Source organism: Camelina sativa, chromosome 3 (assembly GCF_030686135.1).
Source record: "Camelina sativa cultivar CO46 ecotype springtype chromosome 3, ASM3068613v1".
NCBI classification, from domain to species: Eukaryota; Viridiplantae; Streptophyta; class Magnoliopsida; order Brassicales; family Brassicaceae; genus Camelina; species Camelina sativa.
This window is the reverse complement of record NC_141882.1, coordinates 5599129-5620805: the sequence shown is the minus strand read 5'-3', so window position 1 is coordinate 5620805 and position 21677 is coordinate 5599129. Positions and strand designations below refer to the sequence as shown.

The window sequence follows — 21677 nt, the reverse complement described above, 5'->3', positions numbered from 1 at the left end:
GATACAACAGTCAATACAAGGGCTATCGCTGCTTGTTTCCTCCCACAAGAAAAGTGTACATATCACGGCATGTCATCTTTGATGAACATGAATTACCATTCAAGAACAAGTACCAATCACTGATCCCTCAGTATGATACACCCATCTTGCAGGCGTGGCAAAAAATGCAGATAAATCCACCTCCTCTAACTCCTGCTCCGGTTCAATTGTTGCAAAAACCAGCTCCTGCTGAATATACTCCGGAAGAAGATATAGATAAACGAAGAAGAAGAGGCTGTAGTGGAGGTTCAAGAAGTTGAGAATGTAATCAACAATGTTATAAACGCTCATTCTATGACAACAAGATCCAAGGCTGGAATTCAGAAGCCTAATACTCGATACACACTTATTGCCTCCAAGTTTACTACTTCTGAACCAACAACAATTGTGTCAGCAATGAAGCATCCTGGTTGGAATGCAGCTGTTCTAGAAGAGGTAAGAAGAATTAACTTGTTATGCACATGGTCCTTAGTTCCTCCAACATAAGATATGAACATACTAGACTCCAAACGGGTGTTCAAGACCAAGCTTAATCCAGATGGCACTGTAGATAAGCTCAAGGCACGTCTTGTTTCAAAGGGGTTTGGTCAGGAAGAAGGTGTTGACTATCTATAGACATTCTGTCCTGTGGTTCGGACAGCAACAATTAGACTAGTTCTTGATGTAGCAACAGCAAGAGACTGGCCAATCAAGCAACTAGATGTCTCCAATGCGTTCCTACACTGTGAACTACAAGAACCGGTGTACATGTATCAACCTTCAGGATTTGTTGATGAAAACAGACCAAATCACATTTGTCGTCTCACCAAAGCTCTCTACGGACTTAAGCAAGCTCCAAGAGCCTGGTTTGACACCTTCATCAACTTTCTTCTAGAGTACGGATTCAACTGCAGCACTGTTGACCCATCACTATTTGTTTGTCAACTGGATGATAAGATGTTGGTACTGCTTCTATACGTTGACGCATCCTCCTTACTGGCAGTGATCAAGCTCTTCTTGACGATCTATTGCAGGCTCTCAACACTCGCTTCTTAATGAAAGACCTTGGTCCCCCAAAATACTTCTTGGGTATAGAGATAGAGTCATACTCCGATGGGCTTTTTCTCCATCAGACGGCCTATGCGTCTGACATTCTTCATCAAGTTGTTATGAGTGACTGCAACTCTATGCCAACCCCCTTCCTAAACAGCTAGACAAGAGCAATTCTGAACCTTTTAGTGATCCAACTTATTTTCGAAGTCTTGCTGGAAAACTGCAGTACTTGACAATTACAAGACCAGATATACAGTTTGCAGTCAACTTTGTTTGTCAAAGAATGCACTCACCTACCAACTCTGACTTTGGTCTGCTCAAACGAATACTAAGGTATCTAAAAGGAACACTTAACATAGGGCTACCAATCAAGAAGAACACCAACTTCTCTCTATCTGCATATTGTGATAGTGATTATGCAGGCTGTAAGCAGACTAGAAGATCTACTGGTGGCTTCTGTGTTCTTCTAGGTACAAACATTATCTCTTGGTCGGCAAAAAGGCAACCAACGGTGTCAAACTCCTCAACAGAAGCAGAGTATCGAACGCTTACAGCTACAGCAAGGGAGATCACTTGGATTTCATCACTCCTTCGAGACATTGGCATCTCACAATATGAACCTACACAGGTCTACTGTGACAATCTCTCTGCAGTATATCTAACAGCCAATCTAGCTCTCCACAACAGAACCAAACATTTCGACACAGACTACCACTATATTAGGGAACATGTTGCACTTGGTCTCATCGAAACACACCACATCTATGCAGAAGACCAACTTGCAGACGTATTCACAAAGTCTTTGCCCAAGAAGTCATTCGTTCAGTTACGGTCCAACCTTGGCGTGTGGCTTCCCCCCACTCCAAGCTTGCGGGGGAGTGTAAGCAACAAAGTGGGCTCAAGTGTGGAAAGTCCAATGGACTCAACAAGCCCAACAACAACCAAAGCTACTCTAGATAAGAAGAACACAATGCCAGCTCAAAAGCAGAGTGTCGAGCGTACGGAGAAGACGACGAGAACAACAGTCCTTCACGACAATAGGTTCAACGTTTTGCAATCCCTATCTGATGGCTCACCATGACAGCTATACCATTGTTGACCAGTTCTAGATTGTTCTATAGTGTCTATATAAGGCAAATGTAAATCAACACTGTAATTATTCAATAAAGTAAAATTTTCCCTAATATCTCATAGAGTCTTTTAGAAAGTAGTCAAAAAAGTAATCAAGAACTAACTCATCATTATTAGCAGTAATTATAAATTAACAAGCATGCACATCATCACGTCCACATAGAAGCTCTCCGTTTAGTTTATCAACTGCTTGAAATGTTCCTCCTCCATTACTCCTCTAACCCAAAGGAAAAAAAAAATCATTACATAGTTATGTTTTTGAACCATATGTAATTTATATAAACTTACGTTGTAAAAGTATAATCTTACCTTGTAAAAGTTGACAGCGACATAATTGGCCCATCGGTTCCCTGCGGCTAAGTAACATGTCTTAATCATATCGAGAAGTTGTTCAGAGTTATCCTCACAAGTCAAGATCTTAACCGGAACTGTCCTGAAATGGTTTACCAAAACCAAAGCTTTGCTTTTGTTGGTTAATAGTGCAGATTCTCCTCTATTGCTACACTCATCTGGTTTAACTCCATCGTCCCCATCTGACAATTAAATAACCACACTGGGGTTAATCGGTTTATCTCTAAACTAACTAAAATTAAACTGAAAATTTGGTATCTTCATTCATCACACTCACATTGGTTTTCCACTACGTAGTTCCACTGGTAAGCTATTCCTTCGGTGTTTTGCTTCGATTCAGCTGAAGTGAAGACGATTAACCGTTGGTTATTGGCGACCATATCCTTAACCAACGGCCAATCTCGGCCACCCAAAAGCATATTTTCAACCGGAAACCAAAATTTCTTCAAACCGGAATTGGTAAACACTTTGGTTAACCCGTTTGGCGATTTGACGTAATCCTCCAAGAACAATGTCACGATCTCCAATGGATTCGCTGTCAAGAATGCGAATATCTCCTTGAATGTATCTATCGCCCGATTCTAAAGAGTGACATAACAAAACTATAATCATTTACACCAAAACATTGCATGTTCGGATATATTTTTTCTTCCAATAAAAAACAAAACTTAAAAGCTCCAATCGTTACAAAAGCAAATATAGAGATTGAACTTACAAACTTAGTAATCTCAAAGCATCTTTCGTCAAACGAGTGGCACAACCATACATCTCCTTGGTAATCGTACGTATCTAACATCAATGCTCGAACACCACTCTGAACAAACAAAAAAAAGTAACATAACATAACATTCAAATAGTTTAAGAAAAACATACATTGTTTAGTTAGTATTTGATTTAATAAAACGCTCGTTGAGTTGTTGAACTATAGTATCTTCTTGGGCCGCCACATGAAACGGTTTCCCTTCAATGGCAAATGAATTGTGGGTCGTCAAAAATGCATACTTATTAAATGGCATTGAATTGTTCTGTTATCAAAAAAAAAAACGTTAATGCTTCATGATACGTTTGATAAAAATAATAAATTAATAATCATGATTTTTAAAAAACTAGTACTATCGTAAATTCAATTTTGTATTTAATTACTTACCACAACGGAGAACGGATCTGTAATATTTGATCTAACGCATCTTGCAACATCGATACCGCATTTATAACAACCAAGTCCAACATTGCAGTCTTCGTCCGACGAGCATTGATCGCCGAGCTAAATTGATGCAAAACCTTAGATTGTAACATAACTGACAATATCCCTTATTATATCACTAAAAATGTGAATATATATTCGATTAGAGGAAATTATGATGAATATCGCAAACTTTTCAGAATTCGCATGACATCTTAGGATCTCAAGATTGATCTGAAAATGGCTGTAGAAATGACAATTATTTTAAGAAAATAGAAAAGTAAATAAAATTTTGCATGCCTTACCTCCAAACTGGAAGAAACAAAAGAGATTGCTGCGGGATGAAACATAACTAAAATTGTGATAGCGAAGAAGAATTTGAAACTGGCCATTGTTACTGACTTGTTGCTCTGACCAAGAAGAGATCGATCTTTCGTAGAAAAACGTTGGTATAACTTTGACAAAAGAACTGATTAAATCTAGTTATTCAAAAAATTTAGAATACCTTTCCTTTAAGGTTTGATAATTCTTCTTTCTTTGGGCAACCTCTTAAATGGTAATTAAAGTCTTTTTCTGAATTGGAAATTAAAATACTATGATCACACATAGAAGGAAATGAACCATATTTGACTAGATTAAAAAAAAATCAAATTCAATGTAATGCAAATCTTTGATGTGATGGAAGAAAAAGTATGATAATTAACTCATATAGTATAGATTTTGGTCTTAATTAAATTAAAGTATTTTGAGTTGTAGCTACAAATGGTAAATATATTAATTCTTACAGATTATTTAGTTTTATGAAGGATAAAATTATGGGCAAAAAAATTACTAAGGATAAAAATATAGTGGTGATTATTTATTTTCTTTGTCAACTTAAAATCTCATGAGATTATCAAAAATCTTATCGAGGACAGAACACATCGTCCATACGTTTCTTCGACATTTTTGTCAACATGCTCTAAAGCTGCGTTTATTTTATAACAACTGCTTTTTACAACATGCTCTGACAACTTTTAGGAATATATATAAGAAATTGTTACGACTCCTAATTGTGTATTGTAGAATAGTATAGCTGTGGGGATTGGGGAATGAAGATATATGAATTGGGGAGGCGGCCCATCAGCTTTATTTCACCATAGAGAAATTGCATGGTAGGGTTGAAAAGATGATTGCTAGGGTTTCAGTCTTTCAGAGAAAAACGGAGTTGTTGATGCAGTTGAGTTGTTAGGGTTTTAAGAATAGAGTTGCAACTTCTCTGCTGTGTTAAATGTTGATTATTAGTAGATTCTCAATTGATTTAAGTTTCAAAATAAGATATCCCACGAGTGCTTCCACCCAAATTCACCCTACAAACAAAATCAAAAACTTTCAATCGATTAAATAACAAAATAGGCGGTTGAAATTTTATTATATCTGTCATATTTTAGAATAAAGTTGTATATATCGATTAATAATACTGACTTTTACATTAGAGGACTATTTTTCCGGACCGTTGTTAATTAATTAATTAAGGTTTGATTTAGCAAAATCTAACTCAAAAAGATCAGATTCAGAACTTGAATCACTCTCGTATCCACCACACTCAACCCTTTCGACTGAACAGAGGCTCTCACAAAGCCTTACGTTTAGCTTCTGACCACTCTTCTTTAAATCTTTCACGTGTTTCTCATCAAAGCTTCTCCTACGCGCGTTTAAACGCCACACGCCAGCACCTGAAACCGGCGAAGAAGCTTTCACGTGTGTGGTCACCACGCAGCTCTTCCTCCTCATCCTTTCTCCTCGTGGAGTCTCTACCTCCGTCGTTGACTTTGACTTCTTAAGACCCGCTGAGCGAAGAAGAGAGTTCAAGAAACTAGTTAGCTTCCTACCGCCGCCACTTGTCATCTCCTTCTTCTGCGGCTTTGTGACGACGACTCTAGGTTTCGGGAGCTGCTCCTCTGTCTCGGGGTGTACTCTCTTCTGTCGATTCTCTGTAACAATGCTTGGTTTCTGAATTTGGATTCTTGAGTACTCGATCGTAGTTGGTTCGTTGAAGTCGGAGAAATATCGAGTGGCTTCGAAGACGTCAAGTTCGCCAGAGACATTCCTCTCGCGGTTTGGTTTATTGATTGTCTCTTCAGATGATGAAGAGTCTCCGGCGATCTCTGACATTGTTGTTTCTTGAGTTTCAAGATTTAAGATAGTGTTTGGTTATTAGGAATTGTTGTTTGAGAAGAATAAAGATGGTAAGTCATGCTTTATAGAACCCTAGGATTCGGTTAACTAAACCGGTCTAAACCCGGTTCATCATATATTGGTATATTATTTTGGAATTAAAAATTTGTTCAACTTATTTCTCTCTTCAAGTTAAATCTTTCAACTGATAGCATTTTTTATACCCCAAACCAAGAAAATATCTCATACAGTAGACTTAGATATGGCCACGTTATAAATGTAACTAGTAAGATTAACTCTTTTGAAAGAATCATTCAATTGCAAACTAATGTTGTAAGTCTAATACTATTATCAATTAGATATGTTCTTATGTGTTCATAGGGGTGCCACGTTATTATCAATGGATATTCACACCTTTTTTGGGCTGTCATGATGAAATTTCTCAAATCCTTTTATGGTCACAAAGGCAAAAGGCGAAAAAGATAAGATGACCCATTGATCAAATTGGTGGGGAAACTTATATAATGATTAGATATTCAGTAGGTACCAAAAAAGTAAAAGGTCCTAAAATCAAGTTTCTTATTTTAAGAATTTGCATCTTGGGAATTTTTTTAAAGAATTTGTTAACGGTAACTCTCTGTACTAAAGGCTTATGCAAGAAATACATTGGTTCATTATTTCCTCAAGTTTTTGTTATTTCGTAATGATTTCTGAATTATTTTAAAATGGTAAAAGATTAATTGAAATGCAAACAAACAATTTCACAAAATTTGTAAAGTAATCAAATTATTGTCATACTCACACTGTCACATTTATTATTGATGTACTATAAGCTTTGTTACTATTATTAGTTACTTAAATTTTAGAACAATCGGTCCTTTTATCTAGGTGGATTTCAATTGTTTCGACAATTACGTCACGGACAACAAACATAAAATGACCATAATTGATTGATCCAATGGTGTCCAAGTTCAAAGATGAGAGCAGTCAAAGAATTAATGGTGTACATGAACAAGTGGTGCTGGATCACTTACTTTGTCTTCTTTTTTTCTTCTCTGACATCTCTCCAGTGTTTACAAAAGAAGGAACAAGATGGAACTTGTATGTTGGTGGATTCTTATCCACAAATGAAATATAAGTAATTACAGAAATACATTCATACACAAAAGATTGCAATATTTTTAAGTTTCGTTGTACAGTACGTCATGTATTAACTGAATTATGTTAAAACTCATTAAAATATTACCGTATATATAACAAATTGACCATTCAACCGCAATACATGAAATTTTAATGAATGGTCTAATCATAATTATAAACTCGAATCTTCCAAAAAAAAAGATTCTTCAAGAAGTCTTGTTTTGATGCTTTTATCATTTATCATGCTAATGTACAAATAAAATTAAACTCCTATAAACTTAATAGTTAATTTCAACAAAAAAAAAAAAAACTTCATAGTTAGAAAGACAAAATAATATCATATATAGATTACTTGAATACAAAAAATATGATTGATAAAGGTCGTTTTGATGGGCTCTAGATGGTCTCGAGAGGATGTTCTTTACGTGACCGAATCGTTTTTTTGTTGTTTTAACATTTATGGGCTTGAGAGTATGCCCACTCAACATATACCATGGTTGATATTCCGATAGAAAGGGTAGTGTGTCTTTGTTCCTAATTGTATGTTATATATTAATGAGATTTTTACAGAGAGGCATCAAAGAGTTTTCGAAACTGAGGAGTTACTTATAAGACAGGCAAACGAGTGGATGAGAGGTAGTTGAAAAGCTCAAAGACAATCGGGATCAGTTGGGAATATGAGGAGTTTGAACAGCTTGAACCATATATATAATGAGGTATTGATTTTTTCCCAAGAAGGGTAAGGGCTCCTACTTTGTTCAATCAATTGGGTAGTTTTTGTTTGTTTTGATGATGTATTGATGACACTAACACAAATCATTATGTTAATTACATACAAATTACAATATTACAATCTTTCATTTGGATATCGCGAAACCAGTTAGAATTATGGTTAGCGTTATTTTCCACCTCTGAAACCATTTACGAATATATTTTTAATGATGTAAAAGAAAATGCAAGATCTTTAAAATGACAAAGGAAATGATTGATGAAGTACCTAATAGGCTAATAGTAATAAGCAGCACTAAGTTTTAATATTTAATCGATATATACAAACATAAAGTTTCAAACGAGTTTATTTGGGACGAAATCATGAAGATATTGTCGGTAGAAAAACGTAGTTCAAAGATAATTAAGAACTAATAAAGGTTCGTACATTTTCATCTAAAATAAATACCACATTTTCATGGATGGAGTGAAAGTAGGAAATTCTCATTTCTACTTGCTTAAAATCCTTTTTACTTTTTTTTTTACTTCCTATTATTCACAAAAGTACTATAACACTAACTATATTAAAACCAAGCAGTGATCTACCCACCAAGGCATCCATATAAGTAGTGACATTTGCGTTTGGAGCAGAACAGATTCATTAAAACACAACTCCAAAGAAAAAAAATGGATAAGGAGCTTCCGCCGACCTTGAGAGAAGACAACTTAAGCGAAGAAACCAAGACTTTAGTCTCTTCACTTCCTTGGGAAAAAGATCGTCTAGGGAAGCTCTACAACTACCAAGGATGTTGGTACTACGCCAACACGCTCCAAGGAGTCCTTAATTTCCAAAAAGGTTTCAAGCCTCAAGACACCGATATAATCATCGCTTCTCTTCCTAAATCAGGCACGAGTTGGCTCAAGGCACTCACGTTCGCCCTCCTAGAAAGATCGAAGAACCGTTCTTCGGATGATCCTCATCCTCTGCTCTCTAATAATCCTCATGGCTTAGTACCGTTCTTGGAGGCCGTTCTGTATCTTAAAAGCTCAAAACCAGACTTAACAAAACTCTCATCATCTCCAAGGCTGTTGTCGACTCACATGCCCTTGCATACACTTCACGTACCCATCAAGGACTCTCCTTGCAAGATCGTGTACGTGTGCAGGAACGTAAAAGACGTTTTGGTATCACAATGGTATTTCAGGTGCGCTTATAGTCATAAAGAAGTAGACAAAAACATTCTTGAGTCTTTGTTTGAGTCGTCATGCAGGGGTGTTGGTTTCTATGGACCCTTTTGGGAACACGTATCGGGGTATTGGAGATGCAGCTTGGAAGACTCCAAACATGTTCTTTTCATGAGGTACGAGGAGATGAAAGCCCAGCCATTTGCTCAGATTAAGAGACTTGCAGAGTTTTTGGGTTGTCCTTTCACTGAGGAAGAAGAACATAGTGGATCTATAGACAAAATCTTGGAACTTTGCTCTCTGAGTAATCTGAGCGGTTTGGAGATCAACAAGACAGGTAAAACAGAAAACAATGTGCATTACACTAACTTTTTCCGCAAAGGAGAGGTTGGTGACTCCAAGAATCATCTAACTCCTGAGATGGAAAACAAAATCGATATGATCATCGAGGAGAAATATAAAGGCTCTGGTTTGGAATTCTGAGTGGTGTGATATGTGTTTTCTTTAAACCTTTCAGTGCACATGTTCTTGGTACCTTACCTAATAATCTGCGGGTGGTATTGGTTTGGGATTTTAAGAGAATTTTAATTACTATAAATAAAATCATGGAAAGTATAAAATTGAGGATTTTAAGTGATTGTTTAGAAGGTTTTTTAAAATCTTGCTGATTTGTTTTTCCTAATGTTGTAAAATCTATCCTAAAATCTTGTAAAATCTTTCTCAAAAAATATTGTGCAATATTTTTTTATGATGAAATACAAAACATTCTGAAGATTTTTCCTAATGGTAACGGTTTCAATTGACAATGAAACATTCTGAAACCCAAAAACCACAACAACAGAGATTAAACAAAAACAAAACTTAAAACAAAACTTTATATACAAGTTCAGTCTAAACAAAACTTTATTCATGTGAGAGACTTTACGAAGACGTGGAAATTGGGAGTGAAGGTGAGGACACTAGTGACACAGCTCTGAAGTGTTTTGCAAGTAAAAGCCATCGAGCATAGAGACCCAACATCGAGTTTCTTCATGAATCATGATAGTCTCCAAGAGAGCCGCCGGTAACAGATCCAGGGTTCTTCTCTCAACATCACAACCTTCAACATCGCCGCACACGGCGGTGGTGGTAGCCATAAACGGAGGCTCTCTTCTATTCTGCAACCTTCAACATCGCTGCACACGACGGTGGTGGTAGCCATAAACGGAGGCTCTCTTCTTCTCTGATCTATATAAATTGATGAGAGTGCGATTATGATTCACCTCCCAAAAAGTGATTATGATTACGTTAAAATTAAATGGTGCCTCTTCTTCTCCATCTCCCAAAAAGTCATTATGATTCTCACAATCTCTCTATTTGATGAAGTGTTTAGATGACTTTTTTTTATGAAGAAAATAATATAGAATCCTAAACCAATAACATAATAGTTGAATTCCTGAATAATGTAATATTCTTTTGTTTTATTTGAATAACATAAAATTTTTAATGACTTTATAAAACTCTTAATCCAATAACACTAGATTTATGAAGATTTTAGGGGGAGGTATTGGTTTAGGATTTAGAAAGAATTTTAATGACTTTATGTTCTTGCTGATTGTTAGAATCATAGAAAATTGAAAGTTAAAAATGAAGGATTATAAGAGATTGTTTAGGAAATTTTTTAAAATCTTGATGATTTGTTTTTTCTAATCTTGTAAAATCTTTCTATTTGATGAAAGAGTTTTCATGACTTTTGTTATGAAGGAAATGATATAAAATCCTAAACCAATAACATAAAATTTGAATTCATTAACAATTCAAGATTCTTTTGTTTTACTTGAATAACATAAAACTTTTAATGACTTTATAAAACTCTTAATCCAATAACACTAGATTTATCAAGATTTTAGATAATTTTTTACAAATCCACAACCAATAACACCAAATTTTTAAAGAGTTTTTAAAAGTCTTAATTGAATAACAACATATTTTACCTAACTTTTAAAGTCATTAAAATTCTTTCTAAATCCTAAACCAATATCTCCCCCTTAGATAACTTTTTACAAATCTACAACTAATAACACCAAATTTTAAAAGAGTTTTAAAAAGTGTTGATTGAATAACAACATATTTTACAAAACTTTCAAAGTCATTAAAACTCTATTTAACTCTCAAACCAATAACCCCCACTAATATATGTAAGACGTACAATAACACTCATTTTCAATTGATACTGAGATGAAATCAAATAGTGAATTCTACATATTTCATAGTTTACATGATTACTAGTTGTTTTATGTAAAAATTACAATATGTACTAGTTATACTAAAAACTAATTGGACCTGATCATGTTTTATAGCGTAAGTCAACAATGTTGCATTATACAGGAAAGAAAAATGATAAAGATATATATAAATACCATCGACGTTAAAACAACCAACAAAAAAAGTCCAAACGATATATATATATATTAAAAATTTATACTATTGGCGGATACTCTTTTTTTCTTTTTCTTTTTTATATTTATATTCACCTACTAAATATAAATAGATCGGTCTGTAATTCAGGAAGACCATAACTTGTAGTCACAATTACCCCAAATTATGGATCAAAAGGAGATTCCAAAGAATTTGAGAAACGACAACCTAAGCGAAGAAACAAAGACTCTCATCTCTTCACTTCGTTCCGACATAGATACGCAAGGAAACAAGCTCTTCAACTACCAAGGATGTTGGTACTACTCTGCTACTCTCCAAGGTGTCCTACATTTCCAGAGACATTTCAAGCCTCAAGACTCCGATATTTTCATTGCTTCTTTCCCCAAATCAGGCGCGACTTGGCTCAAGGCACTCACAGTTTCCCTCCTCGAGCGATCCAAACACCGTTCTTATGATGATCATCCTTTGCTATCCCAAAATCCCCATGCGCTAGTTCAGTCTCTCGAGGCTAATCTCTATCTTAGTAGCCAAACACCAGACTTGGTGACCAAGTTTTCATCAGCACCGAGGCTTTTCTCTACTCACATGCCGTTGCTTACGTTGCAAGAAATACTTAAAGACTCTCCTTGCAAGATCGTGTACCTGTGCAGGAATGTGAAGGACGCGTTAGTGTCTCGTTGGTATTTCAGGTGCAGCTACCTGAAAAAAGAAGTAGAGAGACACGTTCTTGAGGCTATGTTTGAGTCGTTCTGCAGTGGAGTTAGCTTTTACGGTCCATTCTGGGACCAAGTCTCGAGCTATTGGACAGGCAGCTTTGAAGATCCCGATCATATCCTTTTCATGAGGTACGAGGAAATGAAAGAAGACCCTTATACTCAGCTCAAGAGGCTTGCGGAGTTTTTGAGTTGTCCAATAAGTCAGGAAGAAGAACATAGTGGAATAGTAGAAGAGATCTTGGAATTGTGCTGTCTACGTAGTCTGAGCAGTTTGGAGATCAACAAAACCGGGAAAACATCAAACGGCGTGGATTACAAGTTCTTTTTTCGGAAAGGGGAAGTCGGGGACTCAAAAAATTATCTAACTCCAGAAATGGAGGACAAGATTGACAAGATCGTCCAAGAAAAACTAGAAGGCACTGGATTGAAGTTCTAAGTGATTGTGTTTGATTTGTACTTTCTTTAATATATTGTAATTCACTGTTGTGATGTTTAAATTATGATGAATTGTTGATGCTTTGTGATGTATGAATGTATGATAAATAATAACTTTTAGCTTGCTACTTGTTTGATGTCTTATGTCGTCGATTAGGTTAAATTCTAAACCAAGTTGTAATTCGGATCCTTTCGATCGGTGACCTAATTAAAATAAAAATAAATGAAAACGTCCCTTCGAGAAGGACAAGGGCGATATGTTATGTACAAAATTCAAAGAATTGCAATTATCACGAAGAACTGAAAAATATTTGAGTTTCTTCGATCTACTCAACAAGTTGTAAATAACATTTCATCTTTCGTAGTAGAAGATCGCTACTTAATTTGGACACATTATGTGTATAATACAGTATACGTTAGGTAAACAGGCTCAATTTTAAAGCTTTTACATTTTGGGGCGAAATGGTTAGGTAATGCAAACCAAAGACGTCCAATTAAAATACACGTATCATTTGCAGCCCCCAATATATTTTATATTAGCTGTCTCATTCTATAAGAATTTAAAAACATATCTTATTTAATTGTTTTTTTTTCCTTTTTCTTTCATACGAGCTTATAGTGTCGGTTCCTACTTTAAAACTTTGCATTTCCAAACAAAACACATGTTTTTAACACAAGTCAACAAAGGTTTTGGTTCAAATTCAAGATGAGCATCCTACGAACTTGAGAGACAACAACATTTACACAAAATTTAATCTCAATATATTCTCTCAACCACTACTAATTGACATGATTATTAGTTGCATTCAACAAGAACCCAAAATTATAGCTTATAATATTGTCACCTACCATGAAACTACTTTTTGTTTGTTTTATGTGCATTAATTTGATGACAAAACTTTCCTACCTTAAACTTAAATATTCATCCACCCATAAACTTGTCCCACATCCATCCGGAGTTAAGCAGTGATATTTTCATTTTGTAACAAAACACATTTATTTGTATCACAAATTAACATAGGAAATGGCGAAACTTCCTATGAATTTGAGAGACGACAACGTAAGTGAAGAAACCAAGAATCTGATATCTTCACTTCCTACAGACGAAGATTCTCAAGGGAAGCTCTGCAAGTACCAAGGATGTTGGTATTACTACAACACTCTTCAAGCAGTCATCAATTTCCAGACAAACTTCCAGCCGCAAGACACCGACATAGTCCTCGCTTCTTTCCCCAAATCCGGCACCACTTGGCTCAAGGCACTCTCAATCGCAATCTTGGAGAGAGCTAAACATCATTCCAATGATCCTCTAACCCATCCTTTGCTATCCGATAATCCTCATGGCATAGTACCGTTCTTCGAGATCGATATGTATCTCCAAACCGCAACACCAGACCTAACCAAGTTCTCTACATCTACTCCTAGGCTATTCTCGACTCACATGCCTTTGCACACCATGAAAGAGGGCCTCAAGGACAAGGATTCTCCATGCAAGGTTGTGTACTTGTGCCGGAACATAAAAGACGCGTTGATATCGCGTTGGTATTTCAGGTGCAAGTATCAGAACAAAGAAGCGGCTGGAAGCATTCTTGAGTCAATGTTCGAGTCGTTCTGTAGCGGAGTTAGCTTCTATGGCCCGTTTTGGGACCATGCACATAGCTATTGGAGTGGCAGCTTGGAAAACCCCAAGCAAGTCCTTTTCATGAGGTTTGAGGCACTGAAATCAGAGCCTTATGTCCAGGTCAAGAGGCTGGCAGAGTTCTTGGGTTATCCTTTCACTAAGGAAGAAGAAGAGAGTGGATTGATTAACAAAATCGTGGAACTATGCTCTCTTCGTAATCTGAGCGGTTTGGAGGTTAACAAAACCGGAAAGACATGGATGAACGTGGATTACGATAGCTATTTCCGCAAAGGTGAAGTTGGTGACTGGAAGAATTATCTAACTTCCGAGATGGAGAACAAAATCGACATGATCATTGAGGAGAAATTAAAGGGTTCGGGCTTGAGACTATGATAAAGTTAAATATATTATAAGTGGGTTTTGCTTTTGTTACTTTGATGCATCCTAATAAAACCAGCTTTTGTGTTCCGTTCTTATGTTTCCTTTGATGTATATTTAATAAATGTGTTTCAAAATCGTTACTTTGATATGCATATATGGATATGGAAACTATCACAAACCCAAGAAAAAAAGAAAAGAAAAAAGTTTTAAACGGATACACATAGTTTTTTCCTAAACCTCCACCAAGTTTGATTCTCCAAAAGTTTCTTCCTTTGTGAGATTTTTTTTTTTTTTTTTTTTTTTTAGCTTTACGAGAAATAAAAACCCACTCCTTTTCATTTCCTGTAAGACAGATTTGATATTTTCCTAAATTTGTGAAACCACTTCTAAGATACTAAAGTAAAATTGAAGGGTTTTTTTTTGTTTCTTTTCTTTAAGTTGTTTTGAAATTTGAAGAGGTAAGATGGTGCATGCACTGATTACAACATTTAATACCATTTGTTCTTGAATATTTATGTATAGTAATAATTTTATTGATTGGTCCAAATCTAGTAATATCAATGTTGCATAAATCAACACAACTGGTTATGAGCTCATATATCATATGAGCTCATATAAGCTGTGAGTGTAGATTACAAAAATCCTATCTGATGTCCACGTAGATGGATTATATCTAAAGAAGTTGGATTCTAATCCTAAACGAGTTGGGATTAAAGCAGTTGGGCCTTAATCCTATGTGAATTAGGGTTAAGAAGCTGAATCCGTATAAATAGATAGAGATACACCTTGAAAACTCCGGAAAACAAAAGGTCTGCAGCTAAGAGATTTCTACAACCTGTAAGTTATGACTATCTTGTTCTTTGCTTGTTACTACGATTAGAAAAAGATTACCTTATATTCTTGATATGTGCTTTCCTTAGATTTTTTAAAAACTAACTCGTTTATCTTTACTTAACCAGGGGTGGTGATGTTTCAGTAATTCAGTGGGTGGCAAGAGGAAAAAATTTCATGAGAATGTCTACTTGTGTTTCTGAGGTATGGTTTGTAATTAAGTTTGTTTCCGTTGGTTATTTATATGCGTTCAAATTAAAAGCGGTGATTTCGGTTGCTGAAACTGTCATTTCAAGGATTTTTAATATTATTTTTGTACTATTTGGTTTTTTTCTTTCGGAGAAAGCTGTAAAGACCATCTGACTTTTCTTATCCATGTTGGTTTTTGGTTAGTTATTTCGGTACTGATGATAAGTAACAGTTTTTTTTCTTTCAGTTTTTTACTTTTTTATCATTTAAACTGTTTATAAAATATTATAATAAGTCTTAACCTTTGATTAATTTTTAGCGTAATCTTCTTAAGATTCTAGTTGTTATTAGAGGCATTGAAATGTGACTTTAGGTGATATACTTGTTCTTTTGTGATGATATATATAATCCAATTATGTAATGATCTTCATGTGATATTTAGGATGTTGCTGTGCAATAGCTTTTAACCGAAAGCTTGCGTAACTTACATGTGATGCAGGAGAATTTGATTGTGACTACACAAGAAGTTAGGGATGGTTCCAAAGTAGCACCGGGGGATGTAGTAACTGCATCAAGACGTGTCTCTACCGAAGCTTTAACCTTGGGAGATCTTATGTCAATGGAAGATTCCCAAAGGTCACTCAACAACAGCAACACTCATGGACCTGAAGAAAACATAGACCGTGAAACAGAAGATGAGATAACAGAGGAGTCAATGGAAGGTTCCCAAAGGTCACTCAACAACAGCAACACTCATGGACCTGAAGAAAACATAGAGCGTGAAACAGAGGAACCAGTAGTAGGGAGCTTGAGATATCTTTCCTCTGTGATTGAGGAATCTTGCGATCACGATCTCTTCTCAAGACGTCCATCTCGTATGACTAACTCTGGACCAAGCTCAGCTCGTATGATTGACTCCGAACCAATCTCATTCTCGGGATTCCGCTCAGTTCGTTCTGAAGGAAGCTCAGTCAGCGCAAGCTCCTTTGGTTTCCCAATGTAAGTAAACACACACTCACCTACATATAACATATATATATCAACTTGATCGTGTAAACTTTAATTTTGTGAAATCTCTGTTACAGCTTGCAATCAGAAAGGAACATCAGTCCTGTAAGAATGGTGACAGCTAAGAGGACAAAACGTGGAAAGGCTAAAGGGTGGAGGCATTACTCTCTTCTTCTCTGTTGTAGGTTCTGATGGAGTACTCTGCCTTTCTCTCAGAGGGTTTCTTTACCTTTATAAGTTCTATTCAGTTTACAGATCATTCAAAAACTCATGACGAGTGGTTTAGTAAACTTATCTTCTGTATGCCTCAAACACTTCATCGTGGCTTTATATATATCTATGCTATTTCTTCTTTCTTTTCCAGTTTCACGCATTGCTTCAGTCACAAGGTACAAACCCTAAATTCTCTTTGAAGTCTTGTTTTCCTTCATCCCATAAACTTTTCTGAATTCTCTGATCTTCTTCTTTCTCTCGGTTGTGTCACCTCCCACATTCTGCCTATGCTTTCCATTAGATAAAATGTTTCGCCAATTTCTACAAACACCAATCATCAAAAGTTCAAGTTAAGAAGTGAGCCGACCCGCTGACCCACACACAAAAAAAAGGTAACCAAAAGGCACACATGAATGATGCAGAGAGAATATATACAAAAAAATCAAGTGTCAACAACATCACAACACACTTAAACATTTGTCAAAAGTCGGAAAATAAAAATGGAACCTTAAATCATTCTTCACACATATCAAAAAGAGATACAATCATTCTTTTTAGTAAAGCTTTTCTAAAATTTTAGCTCAAGCAACAATCAGATAAAGCCTTAAAGAAAACAAAACAATCAATTTTTAAGTGGATTAAGCAACAATTTACATCACACAAGAAGATAATCTATAAATCTTAAAGAGAGACACTATCACCTAAACCTCATCGCCTCGAAAATTGTCAGATTTAAGAAATAGAGATTAAACTCTGGAAATAACAAACAGGAAAACCGATGGAGTAATTATCCAAAGCAAGATGATATGATTCGGTTTCAAGATCAAGTATCACCGGTGTTTGGCTTAGCCCACGACTGCAAAACAACAACTTCTTCTTCTTGTTCTTCCCATCCAAAAGTGTTAGTGGCAAGAGCGCGCATCGGGAATGACCAGATCACTTGGTTGGGCCACTTTATCTCGAAACGCACAAGCGGTTGTCCAAATTGCACATGACGATATCGAAAGAACAGACATTGGCAAAGGGAGCTTTACATACGACTTGAAAGGCTTCGGTGTGAAGATCCAAGGATAGAATTTTGGTTTCCTCGCACTGGGTGAACCAATGAAGCGACCCATCTACGTAGACAGGTACGGGGAGAGAAACAATCCGATAAGGAGCAGCGGGAGTGATATACCTCCAAGCGTTGGTGCTAAAGTCGAAAACCTCGCATGTAGTAGTAGTAGCGTTTTCTAGGCCAATTAGTGAAGGGTTGTATAACCAAACGGGCTTGTATGTGCCCGTGATTTTGTCTTTACCGAATCCAAGACTAGAGACTATGTATGCAAGATTGTAAAATTCTTCTCCTACGTCGATAAGGAGTCGTTGTAAGCTACAGAGAGGGAGAGGCCGATACCATCTAGTTGTTGGGTTGAGCACAAAACCGGGTTTGCTGTGATGGTAGAGACAAACGAGACCGTCACAGCTGTTATAGCAAACCAAGTATCGTGTGTTATCCGTCTCCCAAGGAGTAGGGATATTGACAGATGATGATGAACCCAACATGAGAACATCTGGATCACCACCTGATTGCTGACGATGTGTCAACTGTCTTCGTTGGAAGTATGGAGAGTCGATCGTTGATTTCCATTGTTTCGATACACCCACCCTTGAATCTCATCAAAGAATCCACATCAAGTCTCTCTAGGATACGCTCTACGACATCGTGGGGCATACTCAAGCATCGTTGCTTTTTTGTTGACATTCTTGTGATTGCAGACTTGATGAAGAAGAGATTTAAAAACGCTTATCGTCTAAACAAATTCTTCCTCTCTCTCTCTCTCTATCTCTTCACACGACACAGATCTCCTAAGTCCTAAGTCCTAACCTTTAAACTCGTCGAACCCTATCTCTGTTTTTTTTTTTTTTTTTTTTTTTTTCTTGTGGGCTTTTGTTTTTTCTTAAGCCCTCAACAGAACCCATATACGATTTTAAACCGATGTTCAGGATCTTAATAATATTTTCCTCATAAGGTAGGTATGATGACATCAGTAACCAGCTTAATTAGTTTATTTGGCTATTTAAAGGTTTTAATCATAAATTAATTATCATATTTTTATGCAGATTATAGAGCCATTGCTTACCTGATATGTGCCAGAAGATAGAACGCCTTTTTTTTTTTTTTTTTGTAACTCAAATGGCACAAAATGAGCTTCCTATGAACTTTGAGAGACGACAACGTAAGTAAAGAAATAACGACTCTCAAGGGAAGCTCTGCAAATACCAAGGACGTTGGTACTACCACAACACTCTCCAAACAGTCATCAATTTCCAGACAAACTTCCAGCCACAAAACACCGACATATATAATCCAACATAAATATCTTTCTCCAAATCCGTCACAACGTGGCTCAAGGCACTCTCAGTTGCAATCTTGGAGCGATCTAAACAGCCTTCGGATACATCCTCTGCTAAAAAATAATCCTCATGGCATAGTTCTGCTCTTCGAGAACGATATATATCTCAAAACAGCTGTAAAGTGTGATACAGCTTGTATGGTGATTGAAGAAGAAGTTTTAAGAAGCTAAGACTGAATCTTAAAGACAAGCAAGAGAAGAAGAAATTGCAGAAGCAAACAAGAACCAAAGGTGGCTTTGTTCAAGTGTTGGAAAGCTTCTCAAAGAAACAGAGGGTTACATATATATTGTGTTAGCTCAGTGTCACGTGCAGTCACACGTGAGGTGTGCTTTAGGTCATTACACGGAGTTTCATGTCTGTCTCACGGTGAGAGTATAAAACAGGAGCAGCCACGCCATTGGGTTCTTGGTCCAGTCCGTTTCTTCTGCGGCTATGCTAAGGGTTTAGAGAGTGAGAGATCTAGAGAGAGTACAGGAGATAGATGTGTTCTCGGTTTCTAGGTTTTCTCTGAAACTCTCTTCTCTTCTTCTCTTCTTCTCTTCTTCTTCATGTAATCTCATGGTGTAATGGGGTGTGAGAGCTAATCTTCATGTAAACCACATCGGAGGTGTTTTCCGATTCATTAGTGGAGGTTGAGAGCACCGTCTCTCTCCAGACGTAGCGACTGCGGTCGTGAACTGGGTTACCAAAGTTGTTGTGTTGTTCTTGTTGCGTGAATCGATTGAGAGGTCAAGTGAGGATTGAGGTTGCGATTCTCTAACAAGTGGTATCAGAGTTTAGGCTCAGGGATTCACGACATCAATGGAGGTACAACGAACATGAGGAAGAAGAAGAAAAGTCGGTTGTTCGGTGAAAGACGTCCGATTGGAGAACGACAGATTCATAGCAAAAGCTTGAATCGGGTGAGGCAGTTTCCAGGTTCGTGAAAAGGAAAGTCCTCTAAGTTTGTTTCTCCAGTATTTAGAAGAACCAGCAGGTTTAAAGAAAGGATTGGATCCAGAGGATGTAGTTGAGAAGCATCATATCGAAGAATATTCTTCAAGTTTAGCTATTCCTGCAACCGAGTATGAGGCTATTTTGTGATTCTGATATTGAAAGGTGAAAGTCAAATATTATTTGTCTGAAGATCAAGTTTCTCTTCAGATTCAAGAGTTGTTCTTTTTTGGTAAAAATCTTGAAGCTGGTTTGCCAAGTTTCCGCTGCAATCACAAAGGCATTTTTTTGTGATGATCTTGTTGGTGTTTGCTGCTCACATGGGGTCTGCATTTTCTCAAAAGGATAAAACTTTGCTAGAACACAAGAACTGTGTGCAAGCTTTACAGGATTTGGTCAAGGTTCAATGTTGGGTTTTTTTTTAAGCTGTTTTCTTTGTTCAAGTATGGTTAAAAGTTTCTGCTGCAGTAGTGTTCCAAGTTGATTACAGGAAATCAGTTGTTGGAATGGAGTGCTTAGGCATCTATGGGTGTTAATGACTGGCTTGAGATAATCATAGAGGTTTTGTGGGTTTATGAGAAAGGGACTGCAGATAGATGTGAAGTAGATACGAGAATGACAGTTTCAGAACAAGTTATGGTTTTCTTGAAATTTCAGGTTTCATGGCAAAGATTTGAGAGAGGACACATGAAGGGTTGGTCTCAGGATTATGGTATGGTTCAGGAAAAGTTAGGATGAGGTCTCTAAAGGATCATTTGAAAACAAGACGCCTTAGTGAGAACCCAAAAGGAAAGGGTCCTTTCACGGTTTTATTATTGTGCTAAATCAGAGGGTTCTCTGATAAGACAATAATGCGATGCATTCCTGGTAATAAAGTCATGTCAAGACTTTTAAGGAAGGTTCAAGAGTCATCAAAGTCACAAAGAAACAAGGTTAAAAGACACCTCCAAGAAGAAGTTGTTGGAGAAACACACAAGATTGCTTAGTCAACATTGTGGTGGTTTTGTTGTGACAGGTATTACTTGTGGGAACAACAAACGATAACTTGTGTGTGTGAGGTGACGAGAGAAACGACAAAGAACTCAAGTTTTAGTTTCTAGTTGCGTCAACAAAGAGGTTTCAGGAAGTAAGTTAAGGATGAGCTCTACAAAGAACTGATTATAAATCAGTGTCTTAGTTGCCACAGAGAGAATCAAAATGATTCTGATGGTAACAGGTGGTAAGAAGCTACGTTATGGAGTATTGGTTTGCTTGTTATTGACAAAGATCAGACATGAAAGTCTCAGGGTCTGGTAGATCTCATGGTACTGCTTCAGATCCGTCAAGGAGTTTCATCAGTCAACAACTATGAAACAATTTACAGTCTCAGAATGAGAGTAAGGGAGCAAGTGAGAAACTGCAGAAGGATTGTAAATCCTATAGAGACAGGTCTAAAGAAGACTTCAAGTGAGTCTAATTGTAATAATGGAGCAAGTTAAATCTGATGGTGGAAAACAGATTTGGAGTATACTTCAAAAGTAGCAAAGGGTTTCTTGGTGGTTTTCTCTTGGGAGAAATAGATTGATTAGTGTGTGTATGATGAGCAGGAACCTATGTCTAAAGCTTTGAC

General features: G+C 36.6%; 3 protein-coding genes and 4 pseudogenes across 5 annotated transcripts; 4 read left to right on the top strand and 3 right to left on the bottom strand.

The window, feature by feature from the left end:
- Nucleotides 1-2209: 2209 nt before the first annotated feature.
- Nucleotides 2210-4249, bottom strand: LOC104772621 (PI-PLC X domain-containing protein At5g67130-like). The gene is made up of 7 exons (XM_087499546.1): nucleotides 4042-4249; nucleotides 3701-3817; nucleotides 3460-3578; nucleotides 3269-3365; nucleotides 2831-3134; nucleotides 2512-2735; nucleotides 2210-2419 (listed from the first exon to the last, which is right to left on the bottom strand). Exons 1-7 carry the CDS (start codon nucleotides 4126-4128, stop codon nucleotides 2333-2335), a joined length of 1035 nt encoding a protein of 344 aa, XP_087355672.1. The 5' UTR covers nucleotides 4129-4249; the 3' UTR covers nucleotides 2210-2332.
- A 911-nt stretch (nucleotides 4250-5160) lies between these two features.
- Nucleotides 5161-6076, bottom strand: LOC104772615 (uncharacterized). Its single transcript, XM_010497209.3, has one exon. The coding sequence runs from the start codon at nucleotides 5888-5890 to the stop codon at nucleotides 5243-5245; it is 648 nt and encodes a 215-aa protein (XP_010495511.2). The 5' UTR covers nucleotides 5891-6076; the 3' UTR covers nucleotides 5161-5242.
- A 2308-nt stretch (nucleotides 6077-8384) lies between these two features.
- Nucleotides 8385-9695, top strand: LOC104772608 (cytosolic sulfotransferase 1 pseudogene; annotated as a pseudogene).
- Nucleotides 9696-11407: 1712 nt separating this feature from the next.
- On the top strand, nucleotides 11408-12623 carry LOC104772603 (cytosolic sulfotransferase 6 pseudogene; annotated as a pseudogene). Its single transcript, XR_015595215.1, has one exon. The product of XR_015595215.1 is annotated as a cytosolic sulfotransferase 6 pseudogene (transcript).
- A 678-nt stretch (nucleotides 12624-13301) lies between these two features.
- Nucleotides 13302-14649, top strand: LOC104772597 (cytosolic sulfotransferase 1 pseudogene; annotated as a pseudogene). Its single transcript, XR_015595214.1, has one exon. The product of XR_015595214.1 is annotated as a cytosolic sulfotransferase 1 pseudogene (transcript).
- Nucleotides 14650-15222: 573 nt separating this feature from the next.
- On the top strand, nucleotides 15223-16888 carry LOC104772586 (uncharacterized). The gene is made up of 4 exons (XM_087508453.1): nucleotides 15223-15334; nucleotides 15457-15532; nucleotides 16017-16516; nucleotides 16603-16888. The coding sequence occupies exons 2-4, from the start codon at nucleotides 15506-15508 to the stop codon at nucleotides 16715-16717; spliced, it is 642 nt and encodes a 213-aa protein (XP_087364579.1). The 5' UTR covers nucleotides 15223-15334; nucleotides 15457-15505; the 3' UTR covers nucleotides 16718-16888.
- Nucleotides 16889-17314: 426 nt separating this feature from the next.
- On the bottom strand, nucleotides 17315-18564 carry LOC104778711 (F-box/LRR-repeat/kelch-repeat protein At1g09650 pseudogene; annotated as a pseudogene).
- Between the last annotated feature and the right edge of the window lie 3113 nt (nucleotides 18565-21677).

Excerpts from the sequence above, each read along its gene's own strand:
- LOC104772621 (XM_087499546.1), bottom strand. The coding sequence starts at position 4,128 with ATGGCCAGTTTCAAATTCTTCTTCGCTATCACAATTTTAGTTATGTTT. Across the intron at positions 3,818-4,041 it reads TTGTTTCTTCCAGTTTGGAG|CTCGGCGATCAATGCTCGTC; the intron begins GTAAGGCATGCA and ends GCATCAATTTAG. Across the intron at positions 3,366-3,459 it reads ATAGTTCAACAACTCAACGA|TGGTGTTCGAGCATTGATGT; the intron begins GCGTTTTATTAA and ends GTTTGTTCAGAG.
- LOC104772615 (XM_010497209.3), bottom strand. The coding sequence starts at position 5,890 with ATGTCAGAGATCGCCGGAGACTCTTCATCATCTGAAGAGACAATCAAT.
- LOC104772586 (XM_087508453.1), top strand. The coding sequence starts at position 15,506 with ATGAGAATGTCTACTTGTGTTTCTGAG. Across the intron at positions 15,533-16,016 it reads TGTCTACTTGTGTTTCTGAG|GAGAATTTGATTGTGACTAC; the intron begins GTATGGTTTGTA and ends CATGTGATGCAG. Across the intron at positions 16,517-16,602 it reads AGCTCCTTTGGTTTCCCAAT|CTTGCAATCAGAAAGGAACA; the intron begins GTAAGTAAACAC and ends TCTCTGTTACAG.